The 17,451-nt window shown below is 44.9% G+C and overlaps 1 protein-coding gene across 4 annotated transcripts in view; it reads right to left on the bottom strand.

The window, feature by feature from the left end:
- Positions 1–83: 83 nt before the first annotated feature.
- LOC112237223 (collagen alpha-2(VI) chain) overlaps positions 84–17,451 on the bottom strand; it is a 69,122-nt gene continuing 51,754 nt past the window's right edge. For 2 of the 4 annotated variants that reach the window (XM_042329270.1, XM_042329269.1), the window contains exons 15-28: positions 16,540–16,602; positions 16,248–16,373; positions 15,929–15,991; positions 15,506–15,556; positions 15,269–15,430; positions 15,102–15,137; positions 14,261–14,306; positions 13,698–13,850; positions 13,511–13,605; positions 12,883–13,064; positions 12,576–12,754; positions 6,465–6,503; positions 1,397–1,731; positions 84–1,183 (exon numbers count right to left, since the gene is read on the bottom strand). In XM_042329270.1, coding sequence (XP_042185204.1) covers positions 917–1,183; positions 1,397–1,731; positions 6,465–6,503; positions 12,576–12,754; positions 12,883–13,064; positions 13,511–13,605; positions 13,698–13,850; positions 14,261–14,306; positions 15,102–15,137; positions 15,269–15,430; positions 15,506–15,556; positions 15,929–15,991; positions 16,248–16,373; positions 16,540–16,602 — 1,797 coding nt within the window. In that variant the 3' untranslated portion in view covers positions 84–916. Of the gene's footprint in view, positions 1,184–1,350; positions 1,732–4,190; positions 5,555–6,464; positions 6,504–12,575; positions 12,755–12,882; positions 13,065–13,510; positions 13,606–13,697; positions 13,851–14,260; positions 14,307–15,101; positions 15,138–15,268; positions 15,431–15,505; positions 15,557–15,928; positions 15,992–16,247; positions 16,374–16,539; positions 16,603–17,451 lie in introns of those variants that run through there. The other 2 variants (XM_042329271.1, XM_042329272.1) reach the window with 2 other exon arrangements.

Genomic DNA, 17,451 nt, shown 5'->3' with positions numbered 1-17,451 from the left:
AGAGGACAGACAGGATACCTATGGTTCACATCTAGAAGATCTTAAATACAGGTGCAATACAGATGTGTACAAACACACACAGGTCTGGTTTCACCACAGCTAGCTTTATTACATACTGCTCAGTTTACAACAAATGCATTTTCAGTGTGTGTGTGTGTTGGGTAAAAGTGTGGGTGTGTTGGGTAAAAGTATGGGTCTGTTGGATAAAGGTGTGTTGGGTTTAGTAGCTAGCTCAGAGTAGCTAGCTCAGCAGGAGGACAGGACCAAGTTTGAAACCCTGAACTAATTGGTGTGTTTGTGTGTGAGAGATGTGTCTGAATGAGTGGATGGTCCCCTGAACTAGAATAATAAAGTATAAAGCGGCACTTCTATCGAAATTACAAAGTTTGAAAAACTGAACTGTTTAAAAATTAAGACTGTTTGATAAACAGAGTTGACTGTTTGTGCAACACGAGACTGTGTGTAACTCCTTCCACTAGAATAGCACCTTTAGTGTAAAATACAAACGTACTGATACAGACCTCACAGTGAGGGATCTCTTCTAGAAACACAATACAAAAAAAAAACAGAAACAAGACTTACAATTGCAACCTCTTTCACACTTCAGTAACTCTCTGATGAGAAAGGCTTTGGTTGTTTGGGCTTAGCTAGTTAAAGGTGAAATCTGTCATTTAATTAATTTAAAAGATACAAAAATCTGGAGTGCCTTGTGTCTCTTGGATGAGCTAGAAGTTGAGCTTCCAAGTTCTGCCATTTTTTGCTTAAACTTTGCAAAGCACAGAGCACCTTCACATCTGAGAACACATTGATTTGTTTGTTTATTTCGTTACTAAAAAGATTCTTACGGATTGCACCTTTAACTGTTAGTTAAAACACAGCTGGTTAGCTGGTTAGCTGGTTAGCTCTAACGAGCTGGTTAGCAGACCCAGCGGATGAAGCGTTCTAGGAATGTGGGTTTCCCCAGCGTGGCGTAGTCCTCTCCTCTAAAGATGGCTGACGTGTCTCCCAGGGCAACCTTCCTCAGCACGTCCTGGTCCGTGTCGGTCCCCATGGCGATCACCGTGGGAACACCCTCAGCCCGCCGCATGGCCGACACGCCCTCCTCCAGGCTTTCGCTGGCAGTGATTCCGTCGGTAATGAAGACAAAAGACAGTTCTGCGTTACGACGCGCCAGACGGCTGCCCTGTAGAGCACAAAGAGACAGTATAGTTATACAGTATTACGACTGTAGAACAGAGACAGTATAGTTACACAGTATTACGACTGTAGAACAGAGACAGTATAGTTACACAGTGTACACTGTAGGTAGAACTGTCCAGGTTGTTGACAGCGTGTGTGCGTAACGTGTACCTGTGACATCACCAGGTTGTTGACAGCGTGTGTGCGTAACGTGTACCTGTGACATCACCAGGTTGTTGACAGCGTGTATGATGGCGCTGCCAAGAGAGGAGGCGGAGTCCATGTAGCTCATCCCAGCCAGCGAATCAGCAATCACCGTCAGATTGTGCGTGAGCGAAAACTCAACCTTCTGTTCTGATTTGCTGCCGTACTGCAGCAGGGCGATGCGGGCGTTCCTGTCGTCTGATTGGCCGTTGGCCAGGGTGAGGCGGCGCGCCACGTTCTCGATGAACTCCTTGGCTCGGCGGTGGTTCTCCACTCCCATCCTCTCTGACCCGTCCAGCATGAACACAAGGTCCACAGGGCGCTGGACACAGCTGGCCACCGCTGGCTCTGAAACACACACACACACACACACGTTGAAGACACACACACACGCATTGACACACACACATCTACTGGAATTATGAACATACATAGACACACACCAACACACGTTAACTCGCGCACACACACACACACAGCTGACAGCAGCTGGCTCAGAAACACACACACACAGCTAGATAACATCATCTGTCTAGTCTGAGTAAAGAGGGGAAGAGGAAGTTGACAGGCTGTCTAGCCTGAGTGAAGAGGGGAAGAGGAAGATGACTGGCTGTCTAGTCTGAGTGAAGAGGGGAAGAGGAAGTTGACTGGCTGTCATCCAATATTTATATGCCAAAAAATGCCAAAAATAAATAACAATACATGTATTGTCACATACAACAGATAGGTACACTGAAATGTTTTACAGCAGCCTCCTCTTGGTTCATTGATAACCATAGATATATGTCATTATTATGGCCATGACATCCCTACCATGTATAGGAATTAAAGTGCCAACATGTATAACAAGAACTGCAGGGGTCCAAGTACCGAACCCTGAGGAACACCTTATAATTTGTTTTTGGGTTCTCAGATAATGTGTCATATAACTGAACAAAGATCTACCCATCCTTTAACTGCATATAACTGAACAAAGATCTACCCATCCATTATCTGAATATAACTGAACAAAGATCTACCCATCCATTAACTGCATATAACTGAACAAAGATCTACCCATCCTTTATCTGAATATAACTGAACAAAGATCTACCCATCCTTTAACTGCATATAACTGAACAAAGATCTACCCATCCATTATCTGCATGCTCTCTGCAGGATATTAAAAGCAGGTTATTAAAATCACTTTACTAAAACTTAAAGGTCCCGAACAGTCAAAACTATATTTGGATGAAACCAAATCAAAGTATGAAAAATGACTGTTGCTTCTACATTGATAAAGTTGAATCATAAAATGACTGGTCCCCTCCCTCATGTCAAATACTTGGATTCAGGAGGCGGGATTATTAAGGGCCTTTTGTGACATCACAAAAAGGCACATTTTAAGACACCATTAGTAATGTCTTAAACTCTTACCTAATTTAAATAGAGGGCATGGTTTGCACACACAACTAGGTAGTAAGTGCCAAAATTTGACTGCAGCGTGTCAGCAAATATAACAAGACGTTTCCCCTATTCATCTTAGGCAAATATACTTCTAGGTTTCCACTTGTATCTGGTGTTAGCTAATTACTAGTTAGCTAGGTCTTCAGCCAGCATGGAACCAAAGTGGGGGAGGGGTTGCCCAAAACTCAGACACATTGTCATGTCATTACATCAAAAGACATATCAAAAGGGAGATTCATAACTTCTTGACATCATTGATTGTCATGATTTACTGTATGAACATTGTCTGACATACAGTATAAATGCCTATATGACCTCAACCTGTACTAACTTTACAACACATTTTTCCCCAGATGAACTATATAGGTAGCTTGATAAACAGTGCTGACACTTCCATTTGGGCTAGCTAGCTAAATTATATAGCCAACATGTTGTCTATATGGATGCTGTTACAGTAACCAAACAGTTGGATAAACAAATGATTTGTGAAACCATGATGTGATGATGTGTGACAGGTTTGGATGTTGCATGCAATGTCAATGTTGTTTGAGTTGCTTTGTGTATCAGCACATTTGATTGAGATAATCTGACTGCAACAATGTTCACTGAGTCCATGTTGCTTGACAGGCGTTTTCAAAGAACTGTCCGTCAAGGTAAGATCCCTGCCCACTCAGCCCACTAGCTCCCCACCCACTCAGTCTACTAGCTCCCTGCCCACTCAGTCTACTAACTCCCCACCAACTCAGGCTATTAGCTCCCTGTCCACTCAGTCTACTAGCTCCCTGTCCACTCAGTCTACTAGCTCCCTGCCCACTCAGTCTACCAGCTCCCTGTCCACTCAGTCTACTAGCTCCCTGCCCACTCAGTCTACTAGCTCCCTGTCCACTCAGTCTACTAGCTCCCTGTCCACTCAGTCTACTAGCTCCCTGCCCACTCAGTCTACTAGCTCCCCACCAACTCAGTCTACTAGCTCCCTGTCCACTCAGTCTACTAGCTCCCTGTCCACTCAGTCTACTAGCTCCCTGTCCACTCAGTCTACTAGCTCCCTGCCCACTCAGTCTACTAGCTCCCTGCCCACTCAGTCTACTAGCTCCCTGCCCACTCAGTCTACTAGCTCCCTGCCCACTCAGTCTACTAGCTCCCCACCAACTCAGTCTGTCTTGTCAGACTACCTGGTAGTTTGACACGAAGGAAGAAGAAAACATCTCAAATATTTACCATCTTGATCAGGAAAAAATATTGTGTGTGATGTAACAGTCTCTCAAAAGGCTATTTTACTGACTGTTAGGGACCTGTAACATGGCTGACCTGATGGATGGTTGTAGTAGGACTCAGAGATACAACAACAACATGACTCATTGTTTCCCTTCACACTAATGATTTATTTCACATAGACAAACATGACAGGCAAGGAAAACATACTCTACTAAAAATACATGATCACATCTTTAACATATTGTCTCTGTAGGATATTGTTAATCCAATAATACCTATATTTAGCTGACGCTAAGCATGTTGCAGTCTCAGAGCTAAAATAATACAGTAAACTTCTCTTTTTAAAACGTTCTCTGTTTTCCCAGTCTACCACCACCCCCCCCCTTCGCATGCACACCAAACAATACCAGATGGATAGAGTAATTGTTATTTTTAAAAAGCAATTATTTATTAGTTTGTTTGTTTTATTAAATGTATTTAATTCACTTAAATGAAGGTTTATCCAACAGATCATGTCCATTCAATAAATTCTCTACCCAATACCCAATAATCCTACAGGCCTAACGTGTAATGCCCATAACCAACCCAAACACTAACATTCACAGAAAAATAAAATGGCTGCTGTAACTATGGCGATGTGCAAAACTGCAAAACGGTGTCTTTGAGGAATCATACAGCGATTCAGCAAGTGGTTCGAGGGATTTGAGTGGTTCACAGTGGTAAATGGGTTCAACATCACAGCCATATAATAATATTGAACTGTCTTAAATGTCCAACTAACCAGGCTTTAAAACCCCCAGATCCAGAGCTATAATAGCTAATCACTCACCTTAACAACAAGCTTAGAGATATGTTAGCAGCAAAACTTACCACCTGCCTGAAGCTTGTCTACTCTGTTAGCATCCTCCCAGAGTTATGCATACTAACAAAAAGTGCTTAAATCTAATATGTTTAAAATATTCCAAGCGAAATTAGACTAAACTGACTAAGTGATTGCATCGAGTTAACAATATTAGCATTAAAAATGAGCACAGAGCTTACACTTAGCATATAGCTAACAATATTAGCATTAAGCTGACAATATAAGCAGCGCTAGCACCCTTAATCCATGAATTAGCACTGTTAACTCATTAGCTTGCATCGTTAGTGCATTAGTCAGTAACATTAGCTCATCAGCTAGTTTTGTTAGATTGCTAGCTAGCACTTTTAGCCAATTAACACAGCCCCAGTGCTTTGGCTGGGTCTCCCATGATGTCTCCGTATACCAGCCTGAAGGAGTCGATGAACAGCTGTGTCCACTGCTGCCTGTCAGCGCCTGGCTGAGCTAGCTTAGCCCGCTGAGCCGTGTAGGCCATGGTCGCCACGCCAACCCCATACTGCTGCTCCCGTAGGCTGCCCAGCAGGCTGGCTACGCCCCCGACTGAGGAAGGGACCATTGAGGGGCTGCCTTGCTCCGCAAGCTCCTCCCAGGGGGGAGGGGCCACGCTGTCGGGCACGGGCACGCCACCTCCTGCAACGAGCGGGAGAATGGTGGGCGGAAGAACGCGACACGACGCATCAACATCCCAAATGGTCACTTCCCAATATGGCCTCCGGTACACCCAATATGGCCTCCGGTACACCTAATATGGCCTCCGGTACACCTAATATGGCCTCCGGTACACCCAACATGGCCTCCGGTACACCCAATATAACCTCCGGTACACCTAATATGGCCTCCGGTACACCTAATATGGCCTCCGGTACACCTAATATGGCCTCCGGTACACCTAATATGGCCTCCGGTACACCTAATATGGCCTCCGGTACACCTAATATGGCCTCCGGTACACCCAATATAACCTCCGGTACACCTAATATGGCCTCCGGTACACCTAATATGGCCTCCGGTACACCTAATATGGCCTCCGGTACACCCAATATAACCTCCGGTACACCTAATATGGCCTCCGGTACACCTAATATGGCCTCCGGTACACCTAATATGGCCTCCGGTACACCTAATATGGCCTCCGGTACACCTAATATGGCCTCCGGTACACCTAATATGGCCTCCGGTACACCTAATATGGCCTCCGGTACACCTAATATGGCCTCCGGTACACCTAATATGGCCTCTGGTACACCTACCAAGCATGTAGCTTCTCAGTTCTACTCTCTCTAACTCGTTAGTTCTTCAAATCTCTGGTTGAACTATGTGGGTTAGGGTTAGGGTTGTAGAGCCTCATGGTGATGGTCTGCCATGCTCATGTAAACCTTTAAATGTTTTCTGATGTCAAACCAAGCGAGACAGTATGGAGAACGAGTTAAGTACTGGACTGGACTGCACTCAACCAGCAGGTTCAGGGTTCAAAACCAACTTTAATCACAGGGCATGTGACAATTAAAAATCAGAATGAAAATCCTCAGAATAATCTTACCAGTTTTACAGGGGAGGTCAGGACACACGATGACAGGATCTGACAGAATGATAAATAGACAAAAAGAGAGATTATTGAGTTTTTTAAAAATGTTCTACATTGTAGAATAATAGTGAAGACATCAAAACTATGAAATAACACATGTATTCATGTAGTAACCAAAACAGTGTTAAACAAATCAAAATATATTTTATATTTGAGATTCTTCAACGTAGCCACCCAGTGCAGTTGCAAAAACCACCAAGCGCTGTGATGAAACTGGCTCTCATGAGGACCGCCACAGGAAAGGAAGACCCAGAATTACCTCTGCTACAGAGGATAAGTTCATTAGAGTTACCTGCCTCAGAAACTGCAGCCCAAATAAATGCTTCAGAGTTCAAGTAACAGTCACATCTCAACATCAACTGTACAGAGGAGACTGTGTGAATCAGGCCTTCATGGTCGAATTGCTGCAAAGAAACCACTACAAAAGGACACCAAAAATAAGGAGAGACTTGCTTGGGTCAAGAAACACGAGCAATGGACATTAGACCGGTGGAATTCTGTTGTTTGGTCTGATTTTTGGTTCCAACCGCCGTGTCTTTGTGAGACACAGAGTAGGTGAACGGATGATCTCCGCATGTGTGTTTCCCACCGTGAAGCATGGAGGAGGAGGTGTGATGATGTGGAGGTGCTTTGATGGTGACACTGTCTGTGATTAATTTAGAATTCAAGGCACACTTAACCAGCATGGCTACCACAGCATTCTGCAGCGATACGCCGTCACGTTTCGTTTGCGCTTAGTGGGACTATCATTTGTTTTTCAACAGGACCATGACCCAACACACCTCCAGGCTGTGTAAGGGCTATTTGAACAAGGACAGTGATGGAGTGCAGCATCAGATGACCTGGCCTCCACAATCACCTGACCTAAACCCAAATGAGATGGTTTGGGATGAGTTGGACTGCAGAATGAAGGAAAAGCAGCCAACAAGTGCCCAGCATATGTGGGAACTCCTTCAAGACTGTTGGAAAAGCATTCTTTGTGAAGCTGGTTGAGAGAATGCCAAGAGTGTGCAAAGCTGTCATCAAGGTCCTTCTGAGAGTCAGTTTCATCATAGCGCTTGATGATTTTTGCATCTGTACTTGAAGGATGACTACTTTGAAGAATCTCAAATATAAAATATATTTAGATTTTTAAACACTTTTAGTTACTACATGACTCCATATGTGTTATTTCATAGTTTTTAAGTCTTCACTATTATTCTACATGTAGAAAATAGTAAAAATAAAGAAAACCCCTTGAATGAGTAAGTGTGTCCAAACTTTTGACTGGTACTGTAGGTGTGGACATGTTTAACTAAACTAAAGATGTCCCCACTAGAATAGTAAACTAACAGATATTTTGAACAACTGGGGACATGATGTTGGTCCCCACTAGAATAGTAAACTAACAGATATTTTGTCTAACTGGGGACATGATGTTGGTCCCCACTAGAATAGTAAACTAACAGATATTTTGACCAACTGGGGACATGTTGTTGGTCCCCACTAGAATAGTAAACTAACAGATATTTTGAACAACTGGGGACATGATGTTGGTCCCCACTAGAATAGTAAACTAAAAGATATTTTGTCTAACTGGGGACATGATGTTGGTCCCCACTAGAATAGTAAACTAACAGATATTTTGTCTAACTGGGGACATGATGTTGGTCCCCACTAGAATAGTAAACTAACAGATATTTTGACCAACTGGGGACATGTTGTTGGTCCCCACAAGGTTAAATGTTATTTCTAGGGGTTTTAGGGTTAAGGTTAGAATTAGGCTTAGGGGTTAGTTTTAGGGTTAGTTTTAGGGCTAGGAGCTATGGTTAGGGTCAGGGTTAAGTTTAGGGTTAAGAGTTAGGGTTAGGAGATATGGTTAGGGTCAGGGTCAGGTTTTGGGGTTAGAGTTCGGGTTAAGGGTTAGGGAAAATCTAATTTTGAATCGGACAAGGTTAGTTATAAAAGACTGTGAGTGTGTGTGTGTGTACATACTGTAGGTGTGTGTGTGTGTACATACTGTAGGTGTGTGTGTGTGTGTACATACTGTAGGTGTGTGTGTGTGTGTACATACTGTAGGTGTGTGTGTGTACATACTGTAGGTGTGTGTGTGTACATACTGTAGGTGTGTGTGTGTACATACTGTAGGTGTGTGTGTGTACATACTGTAGGTGTGTGTGTGTGTACATACTGTAGGTGTGTGTGTGTGTGTACATACTGTAGGTGTGTGTGTGTGTGTACATACTGTAGGTGTGTGTGTGTGTGTACATACTGTAGTGTGTGTGTGTGTGTACATACTGTAGGTGTGTGTGTGTGTGTACATACTGTAGGTGTGTGTGTGTGTGTACATACTGTACTGTGTGTGTGTGTAGGTGTGTGTGTGTACATACTGTAGGTGTGTGTGTGTGTACATACTGTAGGTGTGTGTGTGTGTACATACTGTAGGTGTGTGTGTGTGTGTACATACTGTAGGTGTGTGTGTGTGTGTACATACTGTAGGTGTGTGTGTGTGTGTACATACTGTAGGTGTGTGTGTGTGTACATACTGTAGGTGTGTGTGTGTACATACTGTAGGTGTGTGTGTGTGTGTACATACTGTAGGTGTGTGTGTGTACATACTGTAGGTGTGTGTGTGTACATACTGTAGGTGTGTGTGTGTGTACATACTGTAGGTGTGTGTGTGTGTGTGTGTGTGTACATACTGTAGGTGTGTGTGTGTGTGTACATACTGTAGGTGTGTGTGTGTGTGTACATACTGTAGGTGTGTGTGTGTGTGTGTGTACATACTGTAGGTGTGTGTGTGTGTGTACATACTGTAGGTGTGTGTGTGTGTACATACTGTAGGTGTGTGTGTGTGTGTACATACTGTAGGTGTGTGTGTGTGTGTACATACTGTAGGTGTGTGTGTGTGTGTGTGTGTGTGTGTACATACTGTAGGTGTGTGTGTGTGTACATACTGTAGGTGTGTGTGTGTGTGTGTACATACTGTAGGTGTGTGTGTGTGTGTACATACTGTAGGTGTGTGTGTGTGTACATACTGTAGGTGTGTGTGTGTGTACATACTGTAGGTGTGTGTGTGTACATACTGTAGGTGTGTGTGTGTGTACATACTGTAGGTGTGTGTGTGTGTGGTACATACTGTAGGTGTGTGTGTGTGTAGGTGTGTGTGTGTGTACATACTGTAGGTGTGTGTGTGTGTGTACATACTGTAGGTGTGTGTGTGTGTGGTGTGTGTGTGTACATACTGTAGGTGTGTGTGTGTGTGTACATACTGTAGGTGTGTGTGTGTGTGTACATACTGTAGGTGTGGTGTGTGTGTGTACATACTGTAGGTGTGTGTGTGTGTACATACTGTAGGTGTGTGTGTGTGTACATACTGTAGGTGTGTGTGTGGTGTGTGTGTGTGTACATACTGTAGGTGTGTGTGTGTGTACATACTGTAGGTGTGTGTGTGTGTACATACTGTAGGTGTGTGTGTGTGTACATACTGTAGGTGTGTGTGTGTGTGTACATACTGTAGGTGTGTGTGTGTGTGTAGGTGTGTGTGTGTGTACATACTGTAGGTGTGTGTGTGTGTACATACTGTGGTGTGTGTGTGTGTACATACTGTAGGTGTGTGTGTGTGTGTGTGTGTGTACATACTGTAGGTGTGTGTGTGTGTGTACATACTGTAGGTGTGTGTGTGTGTGTACTGTAGGTGTAGGTGTGTGTGTGTGTGTACATACTGTAGGTGTGTGTGTGTACATACTGTAGGTGTGTGTGTGTACATACTGTAGGTGTGTGTGTGTGTACATACTGTAGGTGTGTGTGTGTGTACATACTGTAGGTGTGTGTGTGTGTACATACTGTAGGTGTGTTGTGTGTACATACTGTAGGTGTGTGTGTGTGTGTACATACTGTAGGTGTGTGTGTGTGTACATACTGTAGGTGTGTGTGTGTGTGTACATACTGTAGGTGTGTGTGTGTGTACATACTGTAGGTGTGTGTGTGTGTACATACTGTAGGTGTGTGTGTGTGTACATACTGTAGGTGTGTGTGTGTACATACTGTAGGTGTGTGTGTGTGTACATACTGTAGGTGTGTGTGTGTACATACTGTAGGTGTGTGTGTGTAGGTGTGTGTGTGTGTACATACTGTAGGTGTGTGTGTGTGTACATACTGTAGGTGTGTGTGTGTGTGTGTGTGTACATACTGTAGGTGTGTGTGTGTGTGTGTACATACTGTAGGTGTGTGTGTGTGTGTGTACATACTGTAGGTGTGTGTGTGTACATACTGTAGGTGTGTGTGTGTGTGTACATACTGTAGGTGTGTGTGTGTACATACTGTAGGTGTGTGTGTGTGTGTGTACATACTGTAGGTGTGTGTGTGTACATACTGGGTGTGTGTGTGTGTGTACATACTGTAGGTGTGTGTGTACATACTGTAGGTGTGTGTGTGTGTGTACATACTGTAGGTGTGTGTGTGTGTACATACTGTAGGTGTGTGTGTGTGTGTACATACTGTAGGTGTGTGTGTGTGTGTACATACTGTAGGTGTGTGTGTGTACATACTGTAGGTGTGTGTGTGTGTGTGTGTACATACTGTAGGTGTGTGTGTGTGTGTGTACATACTGTAGGTGTGTGTGTGTGTACATACTGTAGGTGTGTGTGTGTGTGTACATACTGTAGGTGTGTGTGTGTGTACATACTGTAGGTGTGTGTGTGTGTACATACATGTGTAGGTGTGTGTGTGTGTACATACTGTAGGTGTGTGTGTGTGTGTACATACTGTAGGTGTGTGTGTGTGTACATACTGTAGGTGTGTGTGTGTGTACATACTGTAGGTGTGTGTGTGTGTGTACATACTGTAGGTGTGTGTGTGTACATACTGTAGGTGTGTGTGTGTGTACATACTGTAGGTGTGTGTGTGTGTACATACTGTAGGTGTGTGTGTGTGTACATACTGTAGGTGTGTGTGTGTGTACATACTGTAGTGTGTGTGTGTACATACTGTAGGTGTGTGTGTGTGTACATACTGTAGGTGTGTGTGTGTGTACATACTGTAGGTGTGTGTGTGTGTACATACTGTAGGTGTGTGTGTGTGTACATACTGTAGGTGTGTGTGTGTGTACATACTGTAGGTGTGTGTGTGTGTACATACTGTAGGTGTGTGTGTGTGTACATACTGTAGGTGTGTGTGTGTGTACTGTAGGTGTGTGTGTGTGTACATACTGTAGGTGTGTGTGTGTGTACATACTGTAGGTGTGTGTGTGTGTACATACTGTAGGTGTGTGTGTGTGTACATACTGTAGGTGTGTGTGTGTGTACATACTGTAGGTGTGTGTGTGTAGGTGTGTGTGTGTGTGTACATACTGTAGGTGTGTGTGTGTACATACTGTAGGTGTGTGTGTGTGTACATACTGTAGGTGTGTGTGTGTGTAGGTGTGTGTGTGTGTACATACTGTAGGTGTGTGTGTGTGTGTACATACTGTAGGTGTGTGTGTGTGTGTACATACTGTAGGTGTGTGTGTGTGTGTACATACTGTAGGTGTGTGTGTGTGTACATACTGTAGGTGTGTGTGTGTGTACATACTGTAGGTGTGTGTGTGTGTACATACTGTAGGTGTGTGTGTGTGTACATACTGTAGGTGTGTGTGTGTGTACATACTGTAGGTGTGTGTGTGTGTACATACTGTAGGTGTGTGTGTGTGTGTACATACTGTAGGTGTGTGTGTGTGTACATACTGTAGGTGTGTGTGTGTGTACATACTGTAGGTGTGTGTGTGTGTGTACATACTGTAGGTGTGTGTGTGTGTGTACATACTGTAGGTGTGTGTGTGTACATACTGTAGGTGTGTGTGTGTGTACATACTGTAGGTGTGTGTGTGTGTACATACTGTAGGTGTGTGTGTGTGTACATACTGTAGGTGTGTGTGTGTGTACATACTGTAGGTGTGTGTGTGTGTACATACTGTAGGTGTGTGTGTGTGTGTGTGTGTGTACATACTGTAGGTGTGTGTGTGTGTACATACTGTAGGTGTGTGTGTGTGTGTACATACTGTAGGTGTGTGTGTGTGTGTGTACATACTGTAGGTGTGTGTGTGTGTACCTGGGCAGAGCACGGTCTCTATCTTGTCGATGAACTCCTCTGCCACCAGATCAGCGAAGCGCCTCATCCCCAGCACCCTACCGTCTCTCTGACAGGCTATACTCTTCAGGCTCTCATTCTCCTCTATCTGGTCAAACATGTCCCCTATACCTATAGCGCTCACGTCCACACTGGGGTCGCTGCTCACACACACACACACACACACACACACACACACACACACGCACACGCACACGCACACACACAAATCGTCAGTAAGAACAGTTGATAAAACATATCCCAGACAACCCCTCTCCCGGTCAGCTACCTGCAGAGGTATGTGAGCAGTGAGTCGTCGTCCCTGGGGTCAAACCGTCCATCTGTGATGACCACCACGGTGACGTTGGCTTTAGCTCTGCGACTGTCTTTGATCAGGTGGTCGTAGGCGTATTTCAGCGCTGATGGGGTCCACGTCCCCCCGGCAATCCATTCCAGACGCTTTACCGCATCCTACAGACAGACAGTCAGACAGAGGGTGGGAGGGTGTTAGCCCACTGAGCTACAGCCTAGTAATTAGTTTGGGCAGCTAATTCAAGTCTACAGTCAGGCAGAGGGTGGGAGGGTGTGTGTGTTTATGTCACAGACTGGGTTCCAAGGTCAAACTCTGGTGATCTGCACAACAGAAGACTGTTAGCCCGCTGAGCTAATGCAAGTCTTCAGGTGTCAGGTAATGTTAAACATGTGCGTGTCACTCCAAATACCTTGAAGGCAGACAGGGGGTCACATATTATTAATGTTATTATTCTTGTTATTATTATGATCGTTTTATTGTTATTATTGTAGTTATTATTATTATTATAGTTGTATTATTGTTATTATTAATATTATTGTTATTTATATCACTATCATCATTATTATGGTTATTGTTATTATTGTTATTGTTACTATTATATTACCTTGAAGGCAGACAGTGAGTCGATCTTGGAGTCATTGAGCCTGATGGCCTGGAAGGTTCCACTGTGACTGTACTGGACCACCCCCACTCTGGTACCTGGGGGGTATTAGTATGGTTGAATGAGCAAGAACTCAGTATTCAACATAATCTTTAGTTACCTGGGCATTAGAATCTGTAATGTGTTGTACCTGTCTCTGAGTTGGGGTCCTTGGCCATGGATCCCAGTCTGTTGATGGTGTTGATCACAAAGTTCTTCTCCAGAGTAAAATTGGTCAGACCCACTGACTCTGAGCTGTCAATCACAAACACGATGTCCAGCGCCCCACACCGCTTCTCACAGTCTGCACGGACAACACAGTACAGGGTTACATGAGTTAACAGTGTGTTGGTCTGTGTGTGTGTGTGCATCTGTCTGTCTGTCTGTCTGTCTGTCTGTCTGTCTGTCTGTCTGTCTGTCTGTCTGTCTGTCTGTCTGTCTGTCTGTGTGTCTGTCTGTCTGTCTGTCTGTCTGTCTGTCTGTCTGTCTGTCTGTCTGTCTGTCTGTCTGTCTGTCTGTCTGTCTGTCTGTCTGTCTGTCTGTCTGTCTGTCTGTCTGTCTGTCTGTCTGTCTGTCTGTCTGTCTGTCTGTCTGTCTGTATGTGTGTGAATGTCTTGAACTGCATTGTTGGTTATTAAGGGCTTGTAGTAACCATTTCACAGTAAGGTCTACACCTGTTGTATTCGGCGCATGTGACAAATACAATTTACTCACCACAGCAGCCGCAGGTCTCTCTGATGTAGTTCATGACATCACATTCCTACAATGAAAACATCACATGACACCACATGACCTTTGACCTCTTGACTCCAGGCTGGAGTGATGGAGAGATAAAGGAATGATAGAGGGATGATCATAGAGGGATGATCAAAGAGGGATGGAGGGATTATCAAAGAGGAATGATCATAGAGGGATAGAGGGATGATCATAGAGGGATAGAGGGATGATCAAAGTGGGTTGATCGAAGACGGATGATCAAAGTGGGATGATCATAGAGGGATAGAGGGATGATCAACGAGGGATGATCATAGAGGTATAGAGGGATGATCATAGAGGGATAGAGGGATGATCAAAGAGGGATGATCATATAGGGATAGAGGGATGATCAAAGAGGGTTAGAGGGATGATCATAGAGGGATAGAGGGATGATCAAAGATGGATGATCATAGAGGGATAGAGGGATGATCAAAGATGGCTGATATAGAGGGATAGAGGGATGATCAAAGATGGATGATCATAGAGGGATAGAGGGATGATCAAAGATGGCTGATATAGAGGGATAGAGGGATGATCAAAGAGGGATAGAGGGATGATCAAAGATGGCTGATATAGAGCGATAGAGGGATGATCAAAGATGGATGATCATAGAGGGATAGAGGGATGATCAAAGAGGGATAGAGGGATGATCAAAGATGGCTGATATAGAGGGATAGAGGGATGATCAAAGAGGGATGATCAAAGAGGGATAGAGGGATGATCAAAGATGGCAGATATAGAGGGAGAGGGATGATCAAAGAGGGATAGAGGGATGATAAAGAGGGATAGAGGTTCTTACTGTGAGGCCGGGGTCTCCCTCGGGACCTGGATCTCCCTGTAGAGAGAAAAGAAATGCTTTCATACACAGATTATAACACACTCACACACCCACCCACCCACTCACCCACCCAACCACCCACCCACCCACGGTGTGCAGGTACTGTAGGTATGTGTGTGTCTACGTACATCTCGTCCACCCACTCCTCTTGGTCCTCTGAATCCAGGTTCTCCCTGAGGCCCTGGTTCTCCCTCCTCTCCAGAGGTTCCCTTTCCCCCTGGTCCTCCCTTGGGGCCACAGTCTCCTCTGCCTCCTCTGGGCCCTGGGCCGCCCTTCTCCCCGCGATCTCCCTGCAAACACACACAGGTCAGAGGTCAGACTGTGTGTCAGGGAAGGCGTTACTCTGCTAATGTGTGTGTGTTTACCGTTGGTCCTCTTGGTCCTGGGTAACTGAAGCCAGCTCTTCCAACGTCACCCTACAGCAGCACAGAGATCAATCAATCAGCACACATATCAATCAAGCAAGCATGCAGCACAGAGATGAAATAATCAATTACAACACAGTAAAACAGTCACACTAACAGTAGTCAGCCACGTATGAAGTCAACAGCTATACCAGGGTTACACAAAAAACTACAAGATAGTGAAGGGTGAAGCTAAAACTTCTCTGCTGTTTTGGTCCCACAACTATCATGTTGCAGCACAGAGAACCCGTACAAACGTACGTTGAGAGTGCCACGTCTTGCATCATACTCATCGCTGCAGTTCATCCTATCGTAGCAACAGTATCGCTGAGTCTCAGATTAACCAGACGAACACTCAAATACCCAATGATGATAGCCACACACCTTTAGTCCTGGAAGGCCGGGGTCTCCTCTGGGTCCAGCATCACCAGGGTCGCCACGGGTACCCTGTTACACAGAATGTAGTTACCATAGCAATATCACCATGGTTACTGTACATGGCCACCTTATCACCATAACGTAGTAACATGACCGTGTAACCAACATGTACATACACACACACACACACACACACACACACACACACACACACACACACACACACACACACACACACACACACACACAGAAACCCAACAACTCAAGAATCCCCCTCCACACAGACATTGTGATCAGACTGGTGAAGCTATGATCTGTGACCTACGTTCTTCCCTGCCGCTCCTGAAGTACCGGGGAGCCCGCGTGGCCCTGGGAGTCCGTTGTCTCCCTTGGTTCCTTTGTTTCCTACTTCACCTGGTAGTCCTCTAAGCCCCTCAGGTCCTGCCTCGCCCTGAAACACACAAACACACACACATACAACAAAATACCAGGAGGTGTGTGTGTGTGTGTGTGTGAGTGAGTGAGTGAGTGAGTGAGTGAGTGAGAGAGAGAGAGAGAGAGAGAGAGAGAGAGAGAGAGAGAGTGTGTTTGTGTGTGAGAGAGAGTGTGTGCCATACCTTGTCTCCTTTAACTCCGTCTGTTCCCGGGGTCCCCATTGGCCCAAAGTCTCCTCTTCTCCCCTACAACACAACAGTACAACAACCCTTAGACAACATCACATTAGACTACACCCCAACCAGTCTGTAATACCTACATGTTTCAAGCAGATCACCATTGTCCCTGTACCCAAGAACACCAAAGTAACCTGTCTAAATGACTACCACCCTGTAGCACTCACATCTGTAGCCATGAAGTGCTTTGAAAGGCTGGTCATGGCTCACATCAACACCATCATCCAAAACAAACGGAACACACTCTAATTTGCATACTGCCCCAACAGATCCACAGATGACACAATCTCTATTGCACTCCACACTGCCCTTTCACACCTGGACAGAAAGAACACCTATGCGAGAATGCTGTGCACTGACTACAGCTCAGCGTTCAACACCATAATGCCCCAAAAAGCTTATCACTAAGCTAAGGACCCTGGGACTAAACACCTCCCTCTGCAACTGGATTCTGGACTTCCTGATTGGCCGACCCCAGGTGGTGGGGGTAGGCAACAACACCTCCGCCACGCTGATCCTCAACACGGGGGCCCCGCAGGGGTGTGTACTTAGTCCCCTCCTGTATTCCCTGTTCACCCATAACTGCGTGGCAAGGCACGCCTAAAACACCATCCTTAAGTTTGCTGACGACACGACGATGGTAGGCCTGATCAACAACGACGATGAGACAGCTTATAGGGAGGTCGTCAGTAGGGTTGTGGCCGTCACAAAATGTTGTCAGCCAGTGATTGTCAAGCAAATAACTGTCGGTCTCACAATAATTGACGTTTAATTAAGATAAACACATTTAGCATCTCCACTTATGCAGACCTTTGGAACATCTACATTTAAAAAAATCTATTTAATATACACCATCAC

This window comes from Oncorhynchus tshawytscha, linkage group LG10 (assembly GCF_018296145.1).
Source record: "Oncorhynchus tshawytscha isolate Ot180627B linkage group LG10, Otsh_v2.0, whole genome shotgun sequence".
Classification (NCBI taxonomy): domain Eukaryota; kingdom Metazoa; phylum Chordata; class Actinopteri; order Salmoniformes; family Salmonidae; genus Oncorhynchus; species Oncorhynchus tshawytscha.
This window is presented reverse-complemented; position numbering and strand designations above follow the sequence as displayed.